Source organism: Emys orbicularis, chromosome 4, assembly GCF_028017835.1.
Source record: "Emys orbicularis isolate rEmyOrb1 chromosome 4, rEmyOrb1.hap1, whole genome shotgun sequence".
NCBI classification, from domain to species: Eukaryota; Metazoa; Chordata; order Testudines; family Emydidae; genus Emys; species Emys orbicularis.
Window position 1 is genome coordinate 21778832 of NC_088686.1, and position 14382 is coordinate 21793213.

The 14382-nt window shown below is 43.5% G+C and overlaps 1 protein-coding gene across 1 annotated transcript in view; it reads left to right on the top strand.

The window, feature by feature from the left end:
• Nucleotides 1–10756, top strand: part of LOC135877104 (exocyst complex component 3-like protein) — a 38572-nt gene extending 27816 nt beyond the window's left edge. Inside the window, exons 8-11 of the mRNA XM_065402453.1 lie at nucleotides 4498–4608; nucleotides 5814–5969; nucleotides 9255–9376; nucleotides 10579–10756. Of these exons, the coding sequence (XP_065258525.1) occupies nucleotides 4498–4608; nucleotides 5814–5969; nucleotides 9255–9376; nucleotides 10579–10756 (567 nt within the window). The remainder of the gene's footprint in view (nucleotides 1–4497; nucleotides 4609–5813; nucleotides 5970–9254; nucleotides 9377–10578) is intronic.
• The last annotated feature ends 3626 nt before the right edge of the window (nucleotides 10757–14382 follow it).

The following is a 14382-nucleotide window of genomic DNA, read 5'->3' on the forward strand; positions in this document are numbered from 1 at the left end:
AACTAAATCATCCCAGCCAGGGCTTTGTCAAGCCGGACCGTAGAGATTTTTAAGGATGGAAATTCCACCACTCCCTAGGTAACCCATTCCAGTGCTTGACCACCCGCCTAGTGAAATAGTTTTTCCTAATATCCAACATAGACCTCCCTCACTGCAACTTGAGACCATTGCTTCTTGTTCTGTCATCTGCCACCACTGAGAACAGCCTAGCTCCATCCACTTTGGAACTCCACTTCAGGTAGTTACATAAGAACGGCCGTACTGGGTCAGACCAAAGGTCCATCTAGCCCAGTATCCTGTCTACCGACCGTGACCAATGCCAGGTGCCCCAGAGGGAGTGAACCTAACAGGTAATGATCACGTGATCTCTCTCCTGCCATCCATCTCCACCCTCTGACAAACAGAGGCTAGGGACACCATTCCTTACCCATCCTGGCTAATAGCCATTAATGCACTTAACCTCCATGAATTTATCCAGTTCTCTTTTAAACGCTGTTATAGTCCTAGCCTTCACAACCTCCTCAGGCAAGGAGTTCCACAAGTTGACTGTGCGCTGTGTGAAGAAGAACTTCCTTTTATTTGTTTTAAACCTGCTGCCCCTTAATTTCATTTGGTGGCCCCTAGTTCTTGTATTATGGGAATAAGTAAATAACTTTTCCTTATCTACTTTCTCCACATCACTCAGGATTTTATATATCTCTATCATATCCCCCTTAGTCTCCTCTTTTCCAAGTCTCCTCTTTTCCTTTCCAAGTTTGAAAAGTCCTAGCCTCTTTAATTTCTCCTCATATGGGACCCGTTCCAAACCCCTAATCATTTTAGTTGCCCTTCTCTGAACCTTTTCTAGTGCCAGTATATCTTTTTTGAGATGAGGAGACCACATCTGTATGCAGTATTCAAGATGTGGGCGTACCATCGATTTATATAAGGGCAATAATATATTCTCCGTCTTATTCTCTATCCCCTTTTTAATGATTCCTAACATCCTGTTTGCTTTTTTGACCGCCTCTGCACACTGCGTGGACGTCTTCAGAGAACTATCCACGATGACTCCAAGGTCTTTTTCCTGATTTGTTGTAGCTAAATTAGCCCCTATCATATTGTAGGTATAGTTGGGGTTATTTTTTCCAATAATTTACTTTAAATTTAGCCACATAAAATTTCATTTGCCATTTTGTTGCCCAATCACTTAGTTTTGTGAGATCTTTTTGAAGTTCTTCACAGTCTGCTTTGGTCCTAACTATCTTGAGCAGTTGAAGGCTGCTATCAAATTCATCCTGATTCTTCTCTTCTGCAGACTAAATAAGCCCAGTTCCCTCAGCCCCTCCTCGTAAGTCATGTGCCCGAGCCCCCTAATCATTTTCGTTGCCCTCCGCTGGACTCTCTCAATTCGTCCACATCCTTTCTGTAGTGGGGGGCCCAAAACTGGATGCAATACTCCAGATGTGGCCTCACCAGTGCCGAAGAGAGGGGAATAATCACTTCCCTCGATCTGCTGGCAATGCTCCTACTAATGCAGCCCAATATGCTGTTAGCCTTCTTGGCAACAAGGGCACACTGTTGACTCATATGCAGCTTCTCGTCCACCATAATCCCCAGGTCCTTTTCTGCAGAACTGCCGCTTAGCTAGAACTTGCTCCTGATGATACTCCTGGCGATACTGGGCATTGTTTGAAGGCCAGAAGAAGGGGTTCAGGAAAGATTTCTTTCAGGATGGGGTCCCCATTGAGTATGGGCTGTAGTTATTTGTTTATACCCCATATGGGTTCCAGTGTGGGGTGGTAGATAACAACTAGGGATATGTGGTTAGAAGGAGTTTTATTTCTGTATTGGAGCAGGTTCTCTTGGGATATTTGGGTGGCCCATTCCATGATGCAATCTGCATGTCTGGTGCAGTGTCCTTGTTTGGTGAAGGTAGTTTTGAGTGTGTTAAGGTGTATATCCTAGACTCTCTTCTCTGAGCATATTCTGTGGTATCTGAAGCTATGTCTACACTAGCACTTATTTTCAGCAAAACTTTTGTCGCTCAGGAATGTGAAAAAACACCCCTCTAAGCGACAAGTTTTTGCCAGCATAAGTGCTCATGTGCACAGTGCTATGTCAGTGGGAGATGCTCTCCTACCCAGGGCCGGCTCCAGGCACCAGCTTGGCAAGCTGGTGCTTGGGGCGGCCACTCCTGAGAGGGGCGGCAGGTCCAGCTATTCGGCGGCAATTCGGCGGACGGTCCCTCACTCCCGCTCGGAGCGAAAGACCTTCCGCCGAATTGCCGCCGCAGATCGCAATCGCAGCTTTTTTTTTTTTTTTTTTTTTTTTTGGCTGCTTGGGGCGGCCAAAACTCTGGAGTCGGCCCTGCTCCCACCGACATAGCTACAGCCGCTTGTTGAGCTGGTTTTATTATGTTGATGGGAGAGCTCTCTCCCATTGGCATAATGTGGCTACATCATTGATCTTACAGCGGCACAGCAGTATCGGTACAGCTGTGCTGTTGTAATCTTGTAAGTGTAGACGTGGCCTGAGTGTCTTGCTGTAGATTACAGATTTCTTGATGTTTGGGATGATGACTGGATCTATGAAGGTCGGTGTGGTGATCCAAGGGTTTCTTGTATATAGTTGTCTGTAGGGTTCCATTGTTGAAGCTGATTGTGGTGTGCAGGAAGTTGATGCTAGTGTGGGAGTGTTCCAGAGACAGTTTAATGGATGGGTGGTGGTTGTTGAAGTTGTGATGGAAATCTATGAGGGACGTAGGTCGTCTTTCCAGAGGATGAAAATATCATTAATATATCTCAGTGTGTGGGAGTATGTGATGATTTCTTGTTTGAGGTGGTTCCTCCTGAAGCATGTGAGGTGCAGTAAGTGGTTCCTCAGTTTTTCTGAAGTCCATCTGCCGAGCTGTTCAGCATATTTGGAGATGTTTGTAGTGGTCAGAGTGTGTTAGATGATGAGACGTCTGGGGATAATGTTTTGTTGCTTGTATTTGCTCAGGAAGTAGATGTTGTGGTAAGTTTTGCTTCCTTTTTCTTTATGTTGTGTAATTTCCATTTCAGATGGCAAAATTAGGTATCTTCCATTATTGCATGCAATGTTGTTGTAGCCGTGTTGGTCCCAGGATATTAGAGAGACAAGGTGGGTGAGGTAATATCTTTTATTGGACCAACTTCTGTTGATGAGAGAAACAAACTTTGGAGCTTACTCAGAGGTCTTCTTCAGCTCCCCACAGACCAGGACACACCAACTTAAAGCAGAACCAGACCCTGTCAGAACAAGAGACATATCTCCACTGCAGACATATCTCCACTGCTGTAATGATCAACACACCCTACAACACACCTTTCAAGATCCATGTATCCTACATATGCCTATCACAACAGGTGGTGTACCTCATCCAGTGGATAATGTTTTCACCCCTCAACTCACAGAGTAAATGCCCCAGTAGCAACTATGTGGGTGAAAGCAGACAGTTACTACAGTCTTGCATGCATTCACCCAGGAAAATGATAAAAGACAAAAACACCCTATCATCTGTCGGTGAACACTTTTCACAAAGCGATTATGCTATATCTGGCCTATCAGTCCTCATCCTCAAAGGAAACCTGCACAACACTTTCAAAAGATGAGTCTGGGAGCTTAAATCCATAACTTTGCTAGACACTAAAAATCATGGACTGAATGGAGACCTGGATTTATGGCTTATTACAAAAAATCTATAACCCATTAACAACCCCCCCCCCACTTCCTCCCCACCCATTCCTCCCTATGATTGGAGGGGTGTTAATGGGCCACTTCACCTTAAATGGTCTCTGGAAATGTGTTAACTATTTATGCTAAACAATCTGTTCCATCTTGTATTTAGCTGTGACACTCTGAGGCTAGGTCTACACTACCCGCCTGAATCGGCGGGTAGAAATCGATCTCCCGGGGATCGAATTATCGCGTCTCGCCGGGACGCGACAATCGATCCCCGAATCGACGCTCTTACTCCACCAGCGGAGGTGGGAGTAAGCGCCGTCGACTGGGAGCCGCGGAGGTCGATTTTGCCGCCGTCCTCACAGCGGGGTAAGTCGGCTCCGATACGTCGAATTCAGCTACGCTATTCGCGTAGCTGAATTTGCGTATCTTAAATCGACCCCCCCCCTGTAGTGAAGACCTGCCCTGAGTAAGTTTCCCAGACCTGAAGAAGAGCTCCATGTAAGCTCAAAAGCTTGTCTCTCTCACCAACAGAAGTTGGTCCAATAAAAGATATTATCTCACCCACCTTGTCTCTTCCAGAGCCTGAGGTCTTCCAGTGTTAGACTAAATTAACATGTTGAGCCAATCTTGGGTTTTAATTGTTTCCTGCTTTCATCGTTTTGCTTATCATTTGAAACAAAGGAATGAAAAGAAGATGCTGCAGCACTTGAATGACTCCACCTGTAAAAGTGGATGGAGCAAACAGAAATTATGCTTCTGTGATGTTTCTAAATGGCCTGCCTCTGACCTCAGTTATTTCCTATTCTTCAGGTGGCATTGAAGGATCACTTCAGAAAAGATAATAGTGATTTTGACAAATTTCTAGACTATTTACGGTCAAGTTTTTCAAGGTTTGAGATGAAAAATACAGAGACCTATAAGGTAAGAAATAAGCAAGATATTACTAAGAAAAACCACCACAAACCATGCCATTGGATGTTGGGATTACTAAGTATTTCAAAGTTAACCCAAACTCCCATTTAGCCCCAAATGGTTTAGAAGAAGACCTGATGGTCTCAGTCCAGTTCCTAACAGACAAGTGTCAACATCACAAAAACCACTATTATGATTACAACTCTTGTTGTGATCTTAGCAGAGAAGCCAGGAAATGAATGGGCATGGAAACGGGGGGCGGGAATGGGTTGGACTACCTTAAAAGGTTCTCCCCCCTCCCCGGTCATGGCTGTAGCAATCTGGCTAGCTAAGCACTTATAAGGCCCCCATTACTGTAGTATCTGAAACCCTCAGAATCTTTAATGCATTTATCCTCAGAACATCCCTATGAAGTAGAGACTTGCTATTATCCTTATTTTATTGGTGGAGAATGAAGGCCAAGAGAAACTAAATAACTTCCCTAAGGTCTCACAGAAAGTCTGTGGCACAGCAGGGATTTGAATTTGGGTCTCCCATGTAGACAGCTAGTTCCCTAAACACTGGGCTATCCTCCCTTTCATTATGGGGGAAGTTTGCATTGCTGCTGCCTGTGCTATGCATGTCTTGTGGTTAAAAACAAGACTTCCAATTCCACGTCTGTAAACATGGCACCTTTCACCACCACTAATTTCAATTCAAAGATAGAAAAAGCATTGCAACATTCTGTTTGCTCTTTAGAACCTGTCACTGGACATTGTGTCACATGAATGCCATGTCGAGTAGCAGTGCTGAGGTAGAACACTAAGCCAGAACTGACTCTGTGTTGCCAAGTTTGTTTGGGGGCAGGGCTAGAGATTTCCTATGTGCTTTGACTGCAGCCTAAAACTGACCTGATTTAAATTGCGAATGAACTGTAGTTTTGTCCAGTGAACTGTCTTTTCTTAGTGATATTGAGGGCTAGATCTCCCTCACTCCCTTTAAGTACTTACATGGCCCTCATCACCCATAGACTCTAAGCAGATTGTGCCCACCTTAGTACATCCATGTGTTAGACAAGCACTGCTAGACTCTTTAAAAGGGCTCAGAGGGGGAAGATTGGGGCCTGCTTCTGAGTGAAACCAAAGTGGCCAGTGTCTTTCTAGCCGGAATCTGGCCTTTACTCATAGCCACACTTAGCACAAAGAGGCTAATCTTTGTTTCTTTGTCTGGAACAGACCCTCATCCAGACTGTCCATCACATCATTGTCACTGAGTATGTTCAGGCTCTCCTAACTGCTTCTGGGAAGTCATCTTCTGCAAAGCGGAGGAAAATTGCCAACAAAATTGAAGTGGATCACCGGGCAATTCGAACGCTCTTTGAAGAATGCTTCGTAAGTCTTTGATTTGGCTTTGCAGTGTTATGTTTACTCTTTCCACTACCGAGTACAAGAACCTGGACAATGAGCGGCACATTTCTGAATGGAACAGGAGCACTTAACAAACTGATACCCAGATCTCCATACATAAACATCAGTCATGCTTCAAGACATCATGTTGGCAGTTCAAATCTGCTATCAGTGGTGCAAAGTATTGTTAGTTTGTAGCTTTGGAATGTAGGGGGACCCCAAGCTTTCTACTCTTTCCCCTGCAACAGGAAACAGCGAGAGACTCAAAATTGGGGGGTGTTAATTACACCAACTAGGCTTGTTGCACTTCACGGGGCAATTGCCTCAGTAGAGCAGGTGATGTTGTCCATGCGGCTCTACCATGCGGCTCTTGCCAGTTGGGCAATGCAGAGTCCTATAGAACCTACACTCTACTCAAAGGTCTGCTGTAGTATAGTTTCAGTGGGATACGGTATCCTTCTCACTTCCTGCTCTGACAGGTTGTTGCACACTTCTGTGTTCCACTACAGAAGTTACTGCATTTCAGTGGTGGGTAAAGGGATTGCTGTATCTCTTTTACTTATCTCAGAGGGATCAGGATTATCATGAAGGTTTGTAAAGCACATGTAGAGAGATGGGTGAAATGCACTGCAGAGGGCCTAGTAATGTATTATAATTAAAAATACTGTAATTCTTGGCTACCTGATACATTTTCCCAATCAAATTACTGGTGAGTACAAGATAAAGCAAAGCAGAGGCCAGGTGGATCCAGAACAGATGAATTCCCAAAGGAGGCTGGATGTTTTGTGTGAAATCAGAAGGAAGTGCATGCAAACAGCAGTCTGGGATGTGAAAAGAGGCTTTTGTAGTGTTGCCAGCACTTTTGATTTTATAGCAAATCTCTCAACATCTGGCATTTTCCATAATCCCTCAGCTACTGGAGTCATGTGATTACATCAGGCTCTCAGCTTTCATTTAAAAAAATTAAGTTACTAGTCTTATGGTTGGAGAGAAAAGCTGGAAAACACGAACCCAAAGGGCTCAGAAACCAAATGGCGCAAATAAAAAGACCCCAAATTAATTCTTTTAAAAGAATCTATGAATTTTAAGCCGATCACATGATTTCTTGGGCCTGACTTATTATTTTTGAATGCTTGGGTTTGGCAATCCTGCTTTCTATTTCAGTGAGAGCTGCAGTAGGCTGGTTGTCAGTGATTCAAACTCTGTGTAAATAAACAAATAATTTTTTAGCCTCCCTTGGAAAAAGCTCGGACTCACTGCAATTAGCCCATTAGTCTCCGTATGGAAAAATGAAAACTGCCAGTACTTTTAAGGTCTATTGTATTAAGTAGGCCATTTAAAGAGACCTTAAAACTTTCAGGGACCACCAGAAATATGTTATTTTAAAAAAAAAAAGATTCTCTAACAGATAGCTCTTAAACTTACCATTAATGCTGTGCTCAGCATTGTATAAGACATGGAAGAAGAGCTGATCTCAGGGCCGGCTCTAGGATTTTTGCCGCCCCAAGCAAAAACAATTTTGGCCGCCGGCCCTCCCCCCCCATTTTTTAATTATCCCACCCCCGGCCCCGCCTCAACTCCGCCCCTTCCCCAAATCCCCAGCCCTGCCTCCTCCCCCCAGGCTCTCAAGCCTAGGAAGGAGGGAGGGGGAGAAGCGGCGCCCGCGCCGCGGCCACTCAGAGTCTCCCCCACCCCTCCCAGGCTCTCAAGCCTGGGAGGGAGGGGAAGCAGCGGCGCGCGAATCAGCTGTTTCGCGCGCCGCGGCCGCTCGGGATATCCCCCTCCCTCCCAGGTTTGAGAGCCTGGGAGGGAGGGGGAGACCCCGAGCGGCCGCGGCGCACGAAACAGCTGATTCGCGCGCCGCTGCTCCCCCTCCCTCCCAGGCTTGAGAGACTGTGTGTATATATATGTATATATACACACACACACAATCTATAATATACACAGGTTGAAGAACAACTCTGCATGCAGTTGGTAAAATGCCACTCCCTTCACCCATGGTCTTTCCTCTCTCATTGCTCAGGGTATTAGCACTGAAAACCTTGCTAGAAGAAATATACTTAAAAATGTAGGTCTGATGTTCAGTCAAGTTAGGTGCACAATTGTGCATGCAAAATATATGCTCAACTGCACAGTTAATTTATGCATGCAGTTACTACCATGGTTGCACTTGCTTCCTGACCTAGCCTGCCATGTGCACATGCTTTCCCCTTTCAAGTCCCTTCTCAAAACACATTTGGAAACTCCTAGCCCTCTCCTCAAAGAAGTGTTTGCTAAATAATAATTATATATATTGTAAAAGAAAATCTAACAAGATTGTGTTAAGCATTACTGCTCAGTCACCTACACTTTGGTTATTTGAGTTGTAGTAGACCCTTTTAGATCAGGGATCTTATCTTCCTACCTCTCTGTATAGACCCTTTTGGCACTCTGTAATAAATAACATTTGATAATGATGAGCTTGACAAACCGGGAATATTGTACAGTTTGAGTATGTTAGGGAGCAAAATCTGGCAATAATTATAGTTTTCTTGGTATGCAGAGCTACACACAGTCTGTATTTCTGCAATGCAGAGGAAGAGAGAGAGGAGGGTTGAATCTAAATATTATCTTTTGAATTTATGTTCAATGCAGAGATGTGCTAGCTCCTGGAAAATCCAGTCTGATTCTCGATGCTAAGTAGATATCATGGGAATGTGTTTTTGTCCTGAAGTAATTTGAACAGCACATTCCCTAGGTTTGCTTTGCCATAGAAGTTATGCTGGTATTGTGGCATAAATAACTCAGAATAGCAATTTACTCGCATTTCCTTTCTACTCAAAATGTGAGCAAGATCTGAAGCTAACTCTGGGTAGTTCATCCCAATCCTCATTTATCAAATGTCATTAAAATGTAATATTTCTTTGTTTTCGTTTATAGGGCTCAGTCCTGCAGGAGTGCACAGATCCGTGCAGAATCAAACCCTTTTTTCACTTGCTTTCTGTTCCAAATTCACCCCCCTCCCCGCCTCACTCTTTCCGTGGGCTTGTTTAAAGTCAGCCATAACACAGTTGCATGTATTGGCCAGTAGGGGTTGCTAATGCAGTTGTAAGATTAGATTCTACTTTATTCTTACATCTGGGGGGAAAATACCACACAACCCCTGCAATGCTCATAGCTTTTTCTGGTCCACAAGAAGGTGACCCAAGTCTGATCCTGAAGCCAGATCTTCACATTGCACTCTGCTTCCTCTGCCACTCCAGTTGAATGCATATGTTCTTATATCCCTAGGGCCCTAGAACTGCTTCACTGGATGACCCTATTGAAAGTATCCTAGATTTTATTCTACTTACTGACATTGAAGCAATGAAAATACAGCTTGTGCTTCTTCTCCTCAAGTTTCCAGATATAAGGTAAGGCATTGCATGGATTATAGTTATTCAGGCTGCTTAGCTGATTATTTACAGCCATAAATCCTGTAACAATATTTGTTATCCAATACACTACCTGTGCACCTTCTTGGCTGTGCTTTGGGATTATTATAGTCAGAGCTGGTACAAACATCTATAATGAAGGCTGCCTGACACTTCCATTATTAGATCCTGGTTTTGGCTGATTATAACTGTCAAATGTTGACCATTTGGGTTGAAATTTCCCATTCTGTGCACTGAAGGAGGCAGGGGTCCAGGGGAAAAAAGTTGTATGTGATCATGTAATTAAAGACTACATCATAATGCACATGCACAGGGGAGCCAAATTAGCGTTGTACGAACAACCTTAATTCAGGCAGTTCTGAACTTTTGAATGTTTAACTTGGCAACCTTAACATTCTTTTAACATAGTTCTTTTGTGTGTCATTAATTATACATTATCCAGCGTGCATTCAGCACTTACATTTCACACAGGAAACTGACAGTAGGAACTAATATTGACTTTTAGTTCCTAAAATGAAATGGTAGCTAATCTCAGTTTGTCAAACTGTTTTGTTTTTTTTCCTTCAGTTCCTTCCATCATTTTTCTGATGTCCTGTTTTAGTAACTGTATTTTTCCAAGTTAACTTATATGCACAGACAATACTTGGAAAAATACCCATTCTGATCATAGTCTCTTAGGGCCAAAGTTAGAGCTGGTTCAATGTCATTGACTTCAATGGCATCACACCTGCTTACATCACATCTGACTTGGGTTCTTACTGCCCGCATCATTAAATAGGGTGATAAGTGACAGTCCCATTCAGCCAAGCAACTACCACACAAGGGAAAAAACCATCTTCCAGGTGACCAAGAGGTCACCATCTCTTTGCAGAAAGGGTAAAAAAAATGCTCTTAAAAATAAAATGTGGAGTCACCATAAAAACCAACCTGCCAAACAATCAAACAGTCCTGCTCTGCTCTTAGTAGAGAACTGGGTTAGGAACAGCTTTGGCTAGGTGAGATCATAATTTTAAATACAGGTATAACATTCTGGGTGGCCGTAGGTGTTAGAAACCCGTTTATCAGCAGTTGGAGTTCAACAGTTTCCAAGACTCTGCTCTTGGCCCTGTGTAATCGGGTCTTATCAAGCAGACATATGTCTCCTCTGTTTTACTGATCTGATTCCTGGTACTTTTGGAAAGGAAAGAACATCTGAATATAATCTTGGACATCAAAGGATCTCTCAATGGGACAGACAGAAATGCCATGTTGGAGGTGGTTTATGATAATTGTGTGGGATTTGAAAGAGGACACAATTCATTTTTTGAAGCGATAGAAATAAAGCCTGGAAAATATGGCGTCTGTGGCTGCTGCTATTAGGAAAGGTGAGTGTGTGTGAATACATATGCATATAGGTGTGTGTAATTAGATTTATAGCTAGATTATGTAATAGTTGCTGTGACTGTAATGCCATTTTTTTAGATTTCTAATACAAATCTGCATTAATAACTCTTATATAGCATTTTCCACCTGTAGATCTCTGAGTGTCTTTAAGTATCATTTTGCAGATAGAGCAGCTGCAGTACAGAGTGCTTAAGTGACTTGACCAAGTTACAGCAGGTCATTGGAAGAGCTGGGAATAGAACCCAGAACTCTTGGCTCCTAGTCTAATTTTCTTTTCCAGTTTAGAGACAGCAGAGTGAATCACAGAGCACAGGGCCTGGTCAGACAGTCCAACCAGCCCTGCTTAGGAGTGACAATCCCTATCCTTTTTAAACAAATACTTAATGTTTTTCCATTTTGTCCCTCCATAAATCTCCTCTAGTCCAATGCATTTCAACAGAGTTCATAGATTCATAGATTTTAAGGCCATTAGGAACCTTTATGGTCATCTAGTCTGACTTCCTCCTTAACACTGTCCAGAGAATTTCACCGTGACTCCTGCATTCAAGCCCATAACTTCTGGGAGAACTAGCACATATCTTCTAAAAAGATATCCAGTCTTGATTTAAAGACTTCAAGTGATGGCCAATGCCTACTCATTCCAGTGGTTAATTACCCTCGCTTTGAATAATTTACATCTTATTTCTAGTCTGAATTTGTCTAGCTTCAGCTTCACACCCTAGGATCTTGTTAAATCTTTGGCTGCTGATTAGAGCCCTCTCCCCATGTAGGTTTATCTCCTCGCTCTGTACTGAGAGTGCATTCACACACTGTTTTATTTCAGTTTCACAAACATTTCCTTTCTTTCACTCAGGTCTAATATGGAAAGTCAGAAGCCACCCTCCTTTGCCTGTGTCACAAAGACTCCATCATCAGCAGGCAACATCTGAGATCACAGCTACTTGAAAGTTACGAGGAATGGCAAACAGTATTTGTCTGCTGAAAACAGCCTGTAGGCCATGCGAGAACATGTGCCAGAGTGTTCAAGACAAGAAGATCACATAAACCCAAACTGTGGTTCCCTGCACAAAGTCCAACTGAAAGGGGGAATGCACATGGTTAGTGGGGTAGAATCCTCCCTGAAACCTGCAGCTAGATTCTTGCTTAGCTGGGCTATGGCTGCTAGGGAGAGAAGCACTGGACAGAGCCACATCTTGCTTCGGTCGGGGATTGGGTCAGTAAGCCCCTGCCATTTCCCCACTCCTCCCACAATGCTCCTTTCCACAGTCCTGCACAGAGAGCCACTATGTAGCATGTTCTGCGGCATGCAGAGGGCTGCGGAACCCTTCTGGTGCATGGTTACCACCTAGCATCCTGCTCAGCCGGAAGGTGGCATTTCCACAGCATTTGGGGCCTTGTGCGCCCACTGAGGGGAAGCAGGATGTGGCACTTAGCTTTTGTGTCCCATTCAGTTGCTTAAATGGAAAGTCATACTAATAGCACAGAACTTACCTCAATCCCTAGTAGCCCATTGCAATGGATTGTGGATATAGTGTAATTAGTATCTTCGTTTTATAACTGGCTTCAGAGCTGAGTTTGTCTTTCCATCCATATAACTCAGTTTACTGAAAATTTCCCCTGCTGTAAAGCTCTAATTTCTTTAACGTGGGAATTTTTGCTGTGAAAATCTCATGTGCAGTGGACTGTTAAAATAGCTGTTTCCACTAATCCTCTGAGTCGGTGTAAACTGCTTTCAGATGTGAATAGACAAGAAGTACAGTATGGGAAAATAATAGTCCTTCTTTTTGCCCATGTATAGGCTGGTCATAATTTCAGAGCTGGATTTGGTTCAAGGCCTCATTTGCTATTGTGTTAATATAGGTTACTGCCATTCTGGTGCTCTCTGACAAGTGTAAACAAATTAGCCGTGCAGAAAAGAACTGCTATATCAGACACTCTTCAACTCTCGTAGGCAGCCATTCTGCATCAGTGACAGCTTCCTCAAAAATGGCCTTTCACCCCTGTTTTGCTGGCAGTTCAATGTGCTCATGATTAATTAGGAACGGAACAAGAGAAACAAGTTGGTTGGTTTTTGTGTGTATGAAAAACTTGTAATCAAGCTGCTCTGTGAGATGTTTGGGGGAAAGTCCCCTAAATCCAAATGAAATTTTAAAAGGTGTCACACTACAAAACTATAAACTCTCGTCTGTGCTCTTTGCTGAGTCTGAAAGCTCATGTCTTTAATAAACTAGCTTTAAAGGCCAGATTCTGCTGCCCTTACTCCTGGTGAATGGTACCTCACTCTACAGTAGTCCCAAATAGACCTGTTCCAAGTAAGGTGACACACAGTAGGCAAATATGTGGGTTTTAAAAAACCAAGTCAAACAACTTTAGAATTACCATGTAATCTGCCTTAAGTGACCTTTCAAGGACCAACAAACACCAGCTGAGTTACAGAGGTTGTTCATTAACCACAGGTGGCACAACACCATACCAAAAAGTTGCTCTCCCTTGTTTGCCATCTCAGCTTGAACTCTTAATTCACTTTTCCCTGTACAGCTCTGCCCTGGCCTATGCCTTGGATCTGATCTGTTAACATGGCCCATGTCCTTTCCATGTCAATCGGCCAATGTGAATTTCGTGAATTTGTGTCGGTTTTGCCAAATTGGTGAGAAATTGCTGAGAAAAACAAACAAAATCCCTTAAAAAGGACTCAGAGAAAATCAAAATGTTTCCTTTCAAAAAAGATGAAACATTTTGATTTTTCGGCTCAAAATGACTGTTTTGAAAATGTGTAAGATAGTCAGACGTGGTCAGCAGTGAAACAAACATTTTGTTTGACCTGACACTATATTTTTTCCCAACTTTTTGTTTTGCCAAAAATTTTGAACAGTTTCAGTTCAACCCAAGCGGTTTGGTGTTTTTAATTTTCCAGAATGGCCAACGAACCAGAAAATCCATTATTCACACAGCTCCACTCACAGCCTTCTGAGTTTATTTCTCCAGGCCCATCTTCCGCCTTCCTCCACAGCCAATACAAAGGCAGCTGGCCCTTCCTTTCCCTTTTTAACCTCCTCCTAAGACCTGTTCTTCTCTGAGGCCTGTAAAGACCAAATACCTTCTGCAGCCCAACATTAAATAATTGGATGAAGGGGAAAAAAAGCCTTATCTTTTTTGGGCATTGCCAGCAGATCGAGGAATGTGATCGTTCCCCTTTATTCGACATTGGTGAGGCCTCATCTGGAGTACTGTGTCCAATTTTGGGCCCCACAACACAAGAAGGATGTGGAAAAATTGGAAGGAGTCCAGCGGAGGGCAACAAAAATGATTAGGGGTCTGGAGCACATGACTTATGAGGAGAGGCTGAGGGAACTGGGATTGTTTAGTCTCCAGAAGAGAAGAATGAGGGGGGATTTGATAGCTGCTTTCAACTACCTGAGGGGGCGTTCCAAAGAGGATGGAGCTCAGCTGTTCTCAGTGGTGGCAGATGACAGAACAAGGAGCAATGGTCTCAAGTTGCAGTGGGGGAGGTCTAGGTTGGATATTAGGAAACACTATTTCACTAGGAGGGTGGTGAAGCACTGGAATGCGTTACCTAGGGAGGTGGTGGAGTCTCCTTCCTT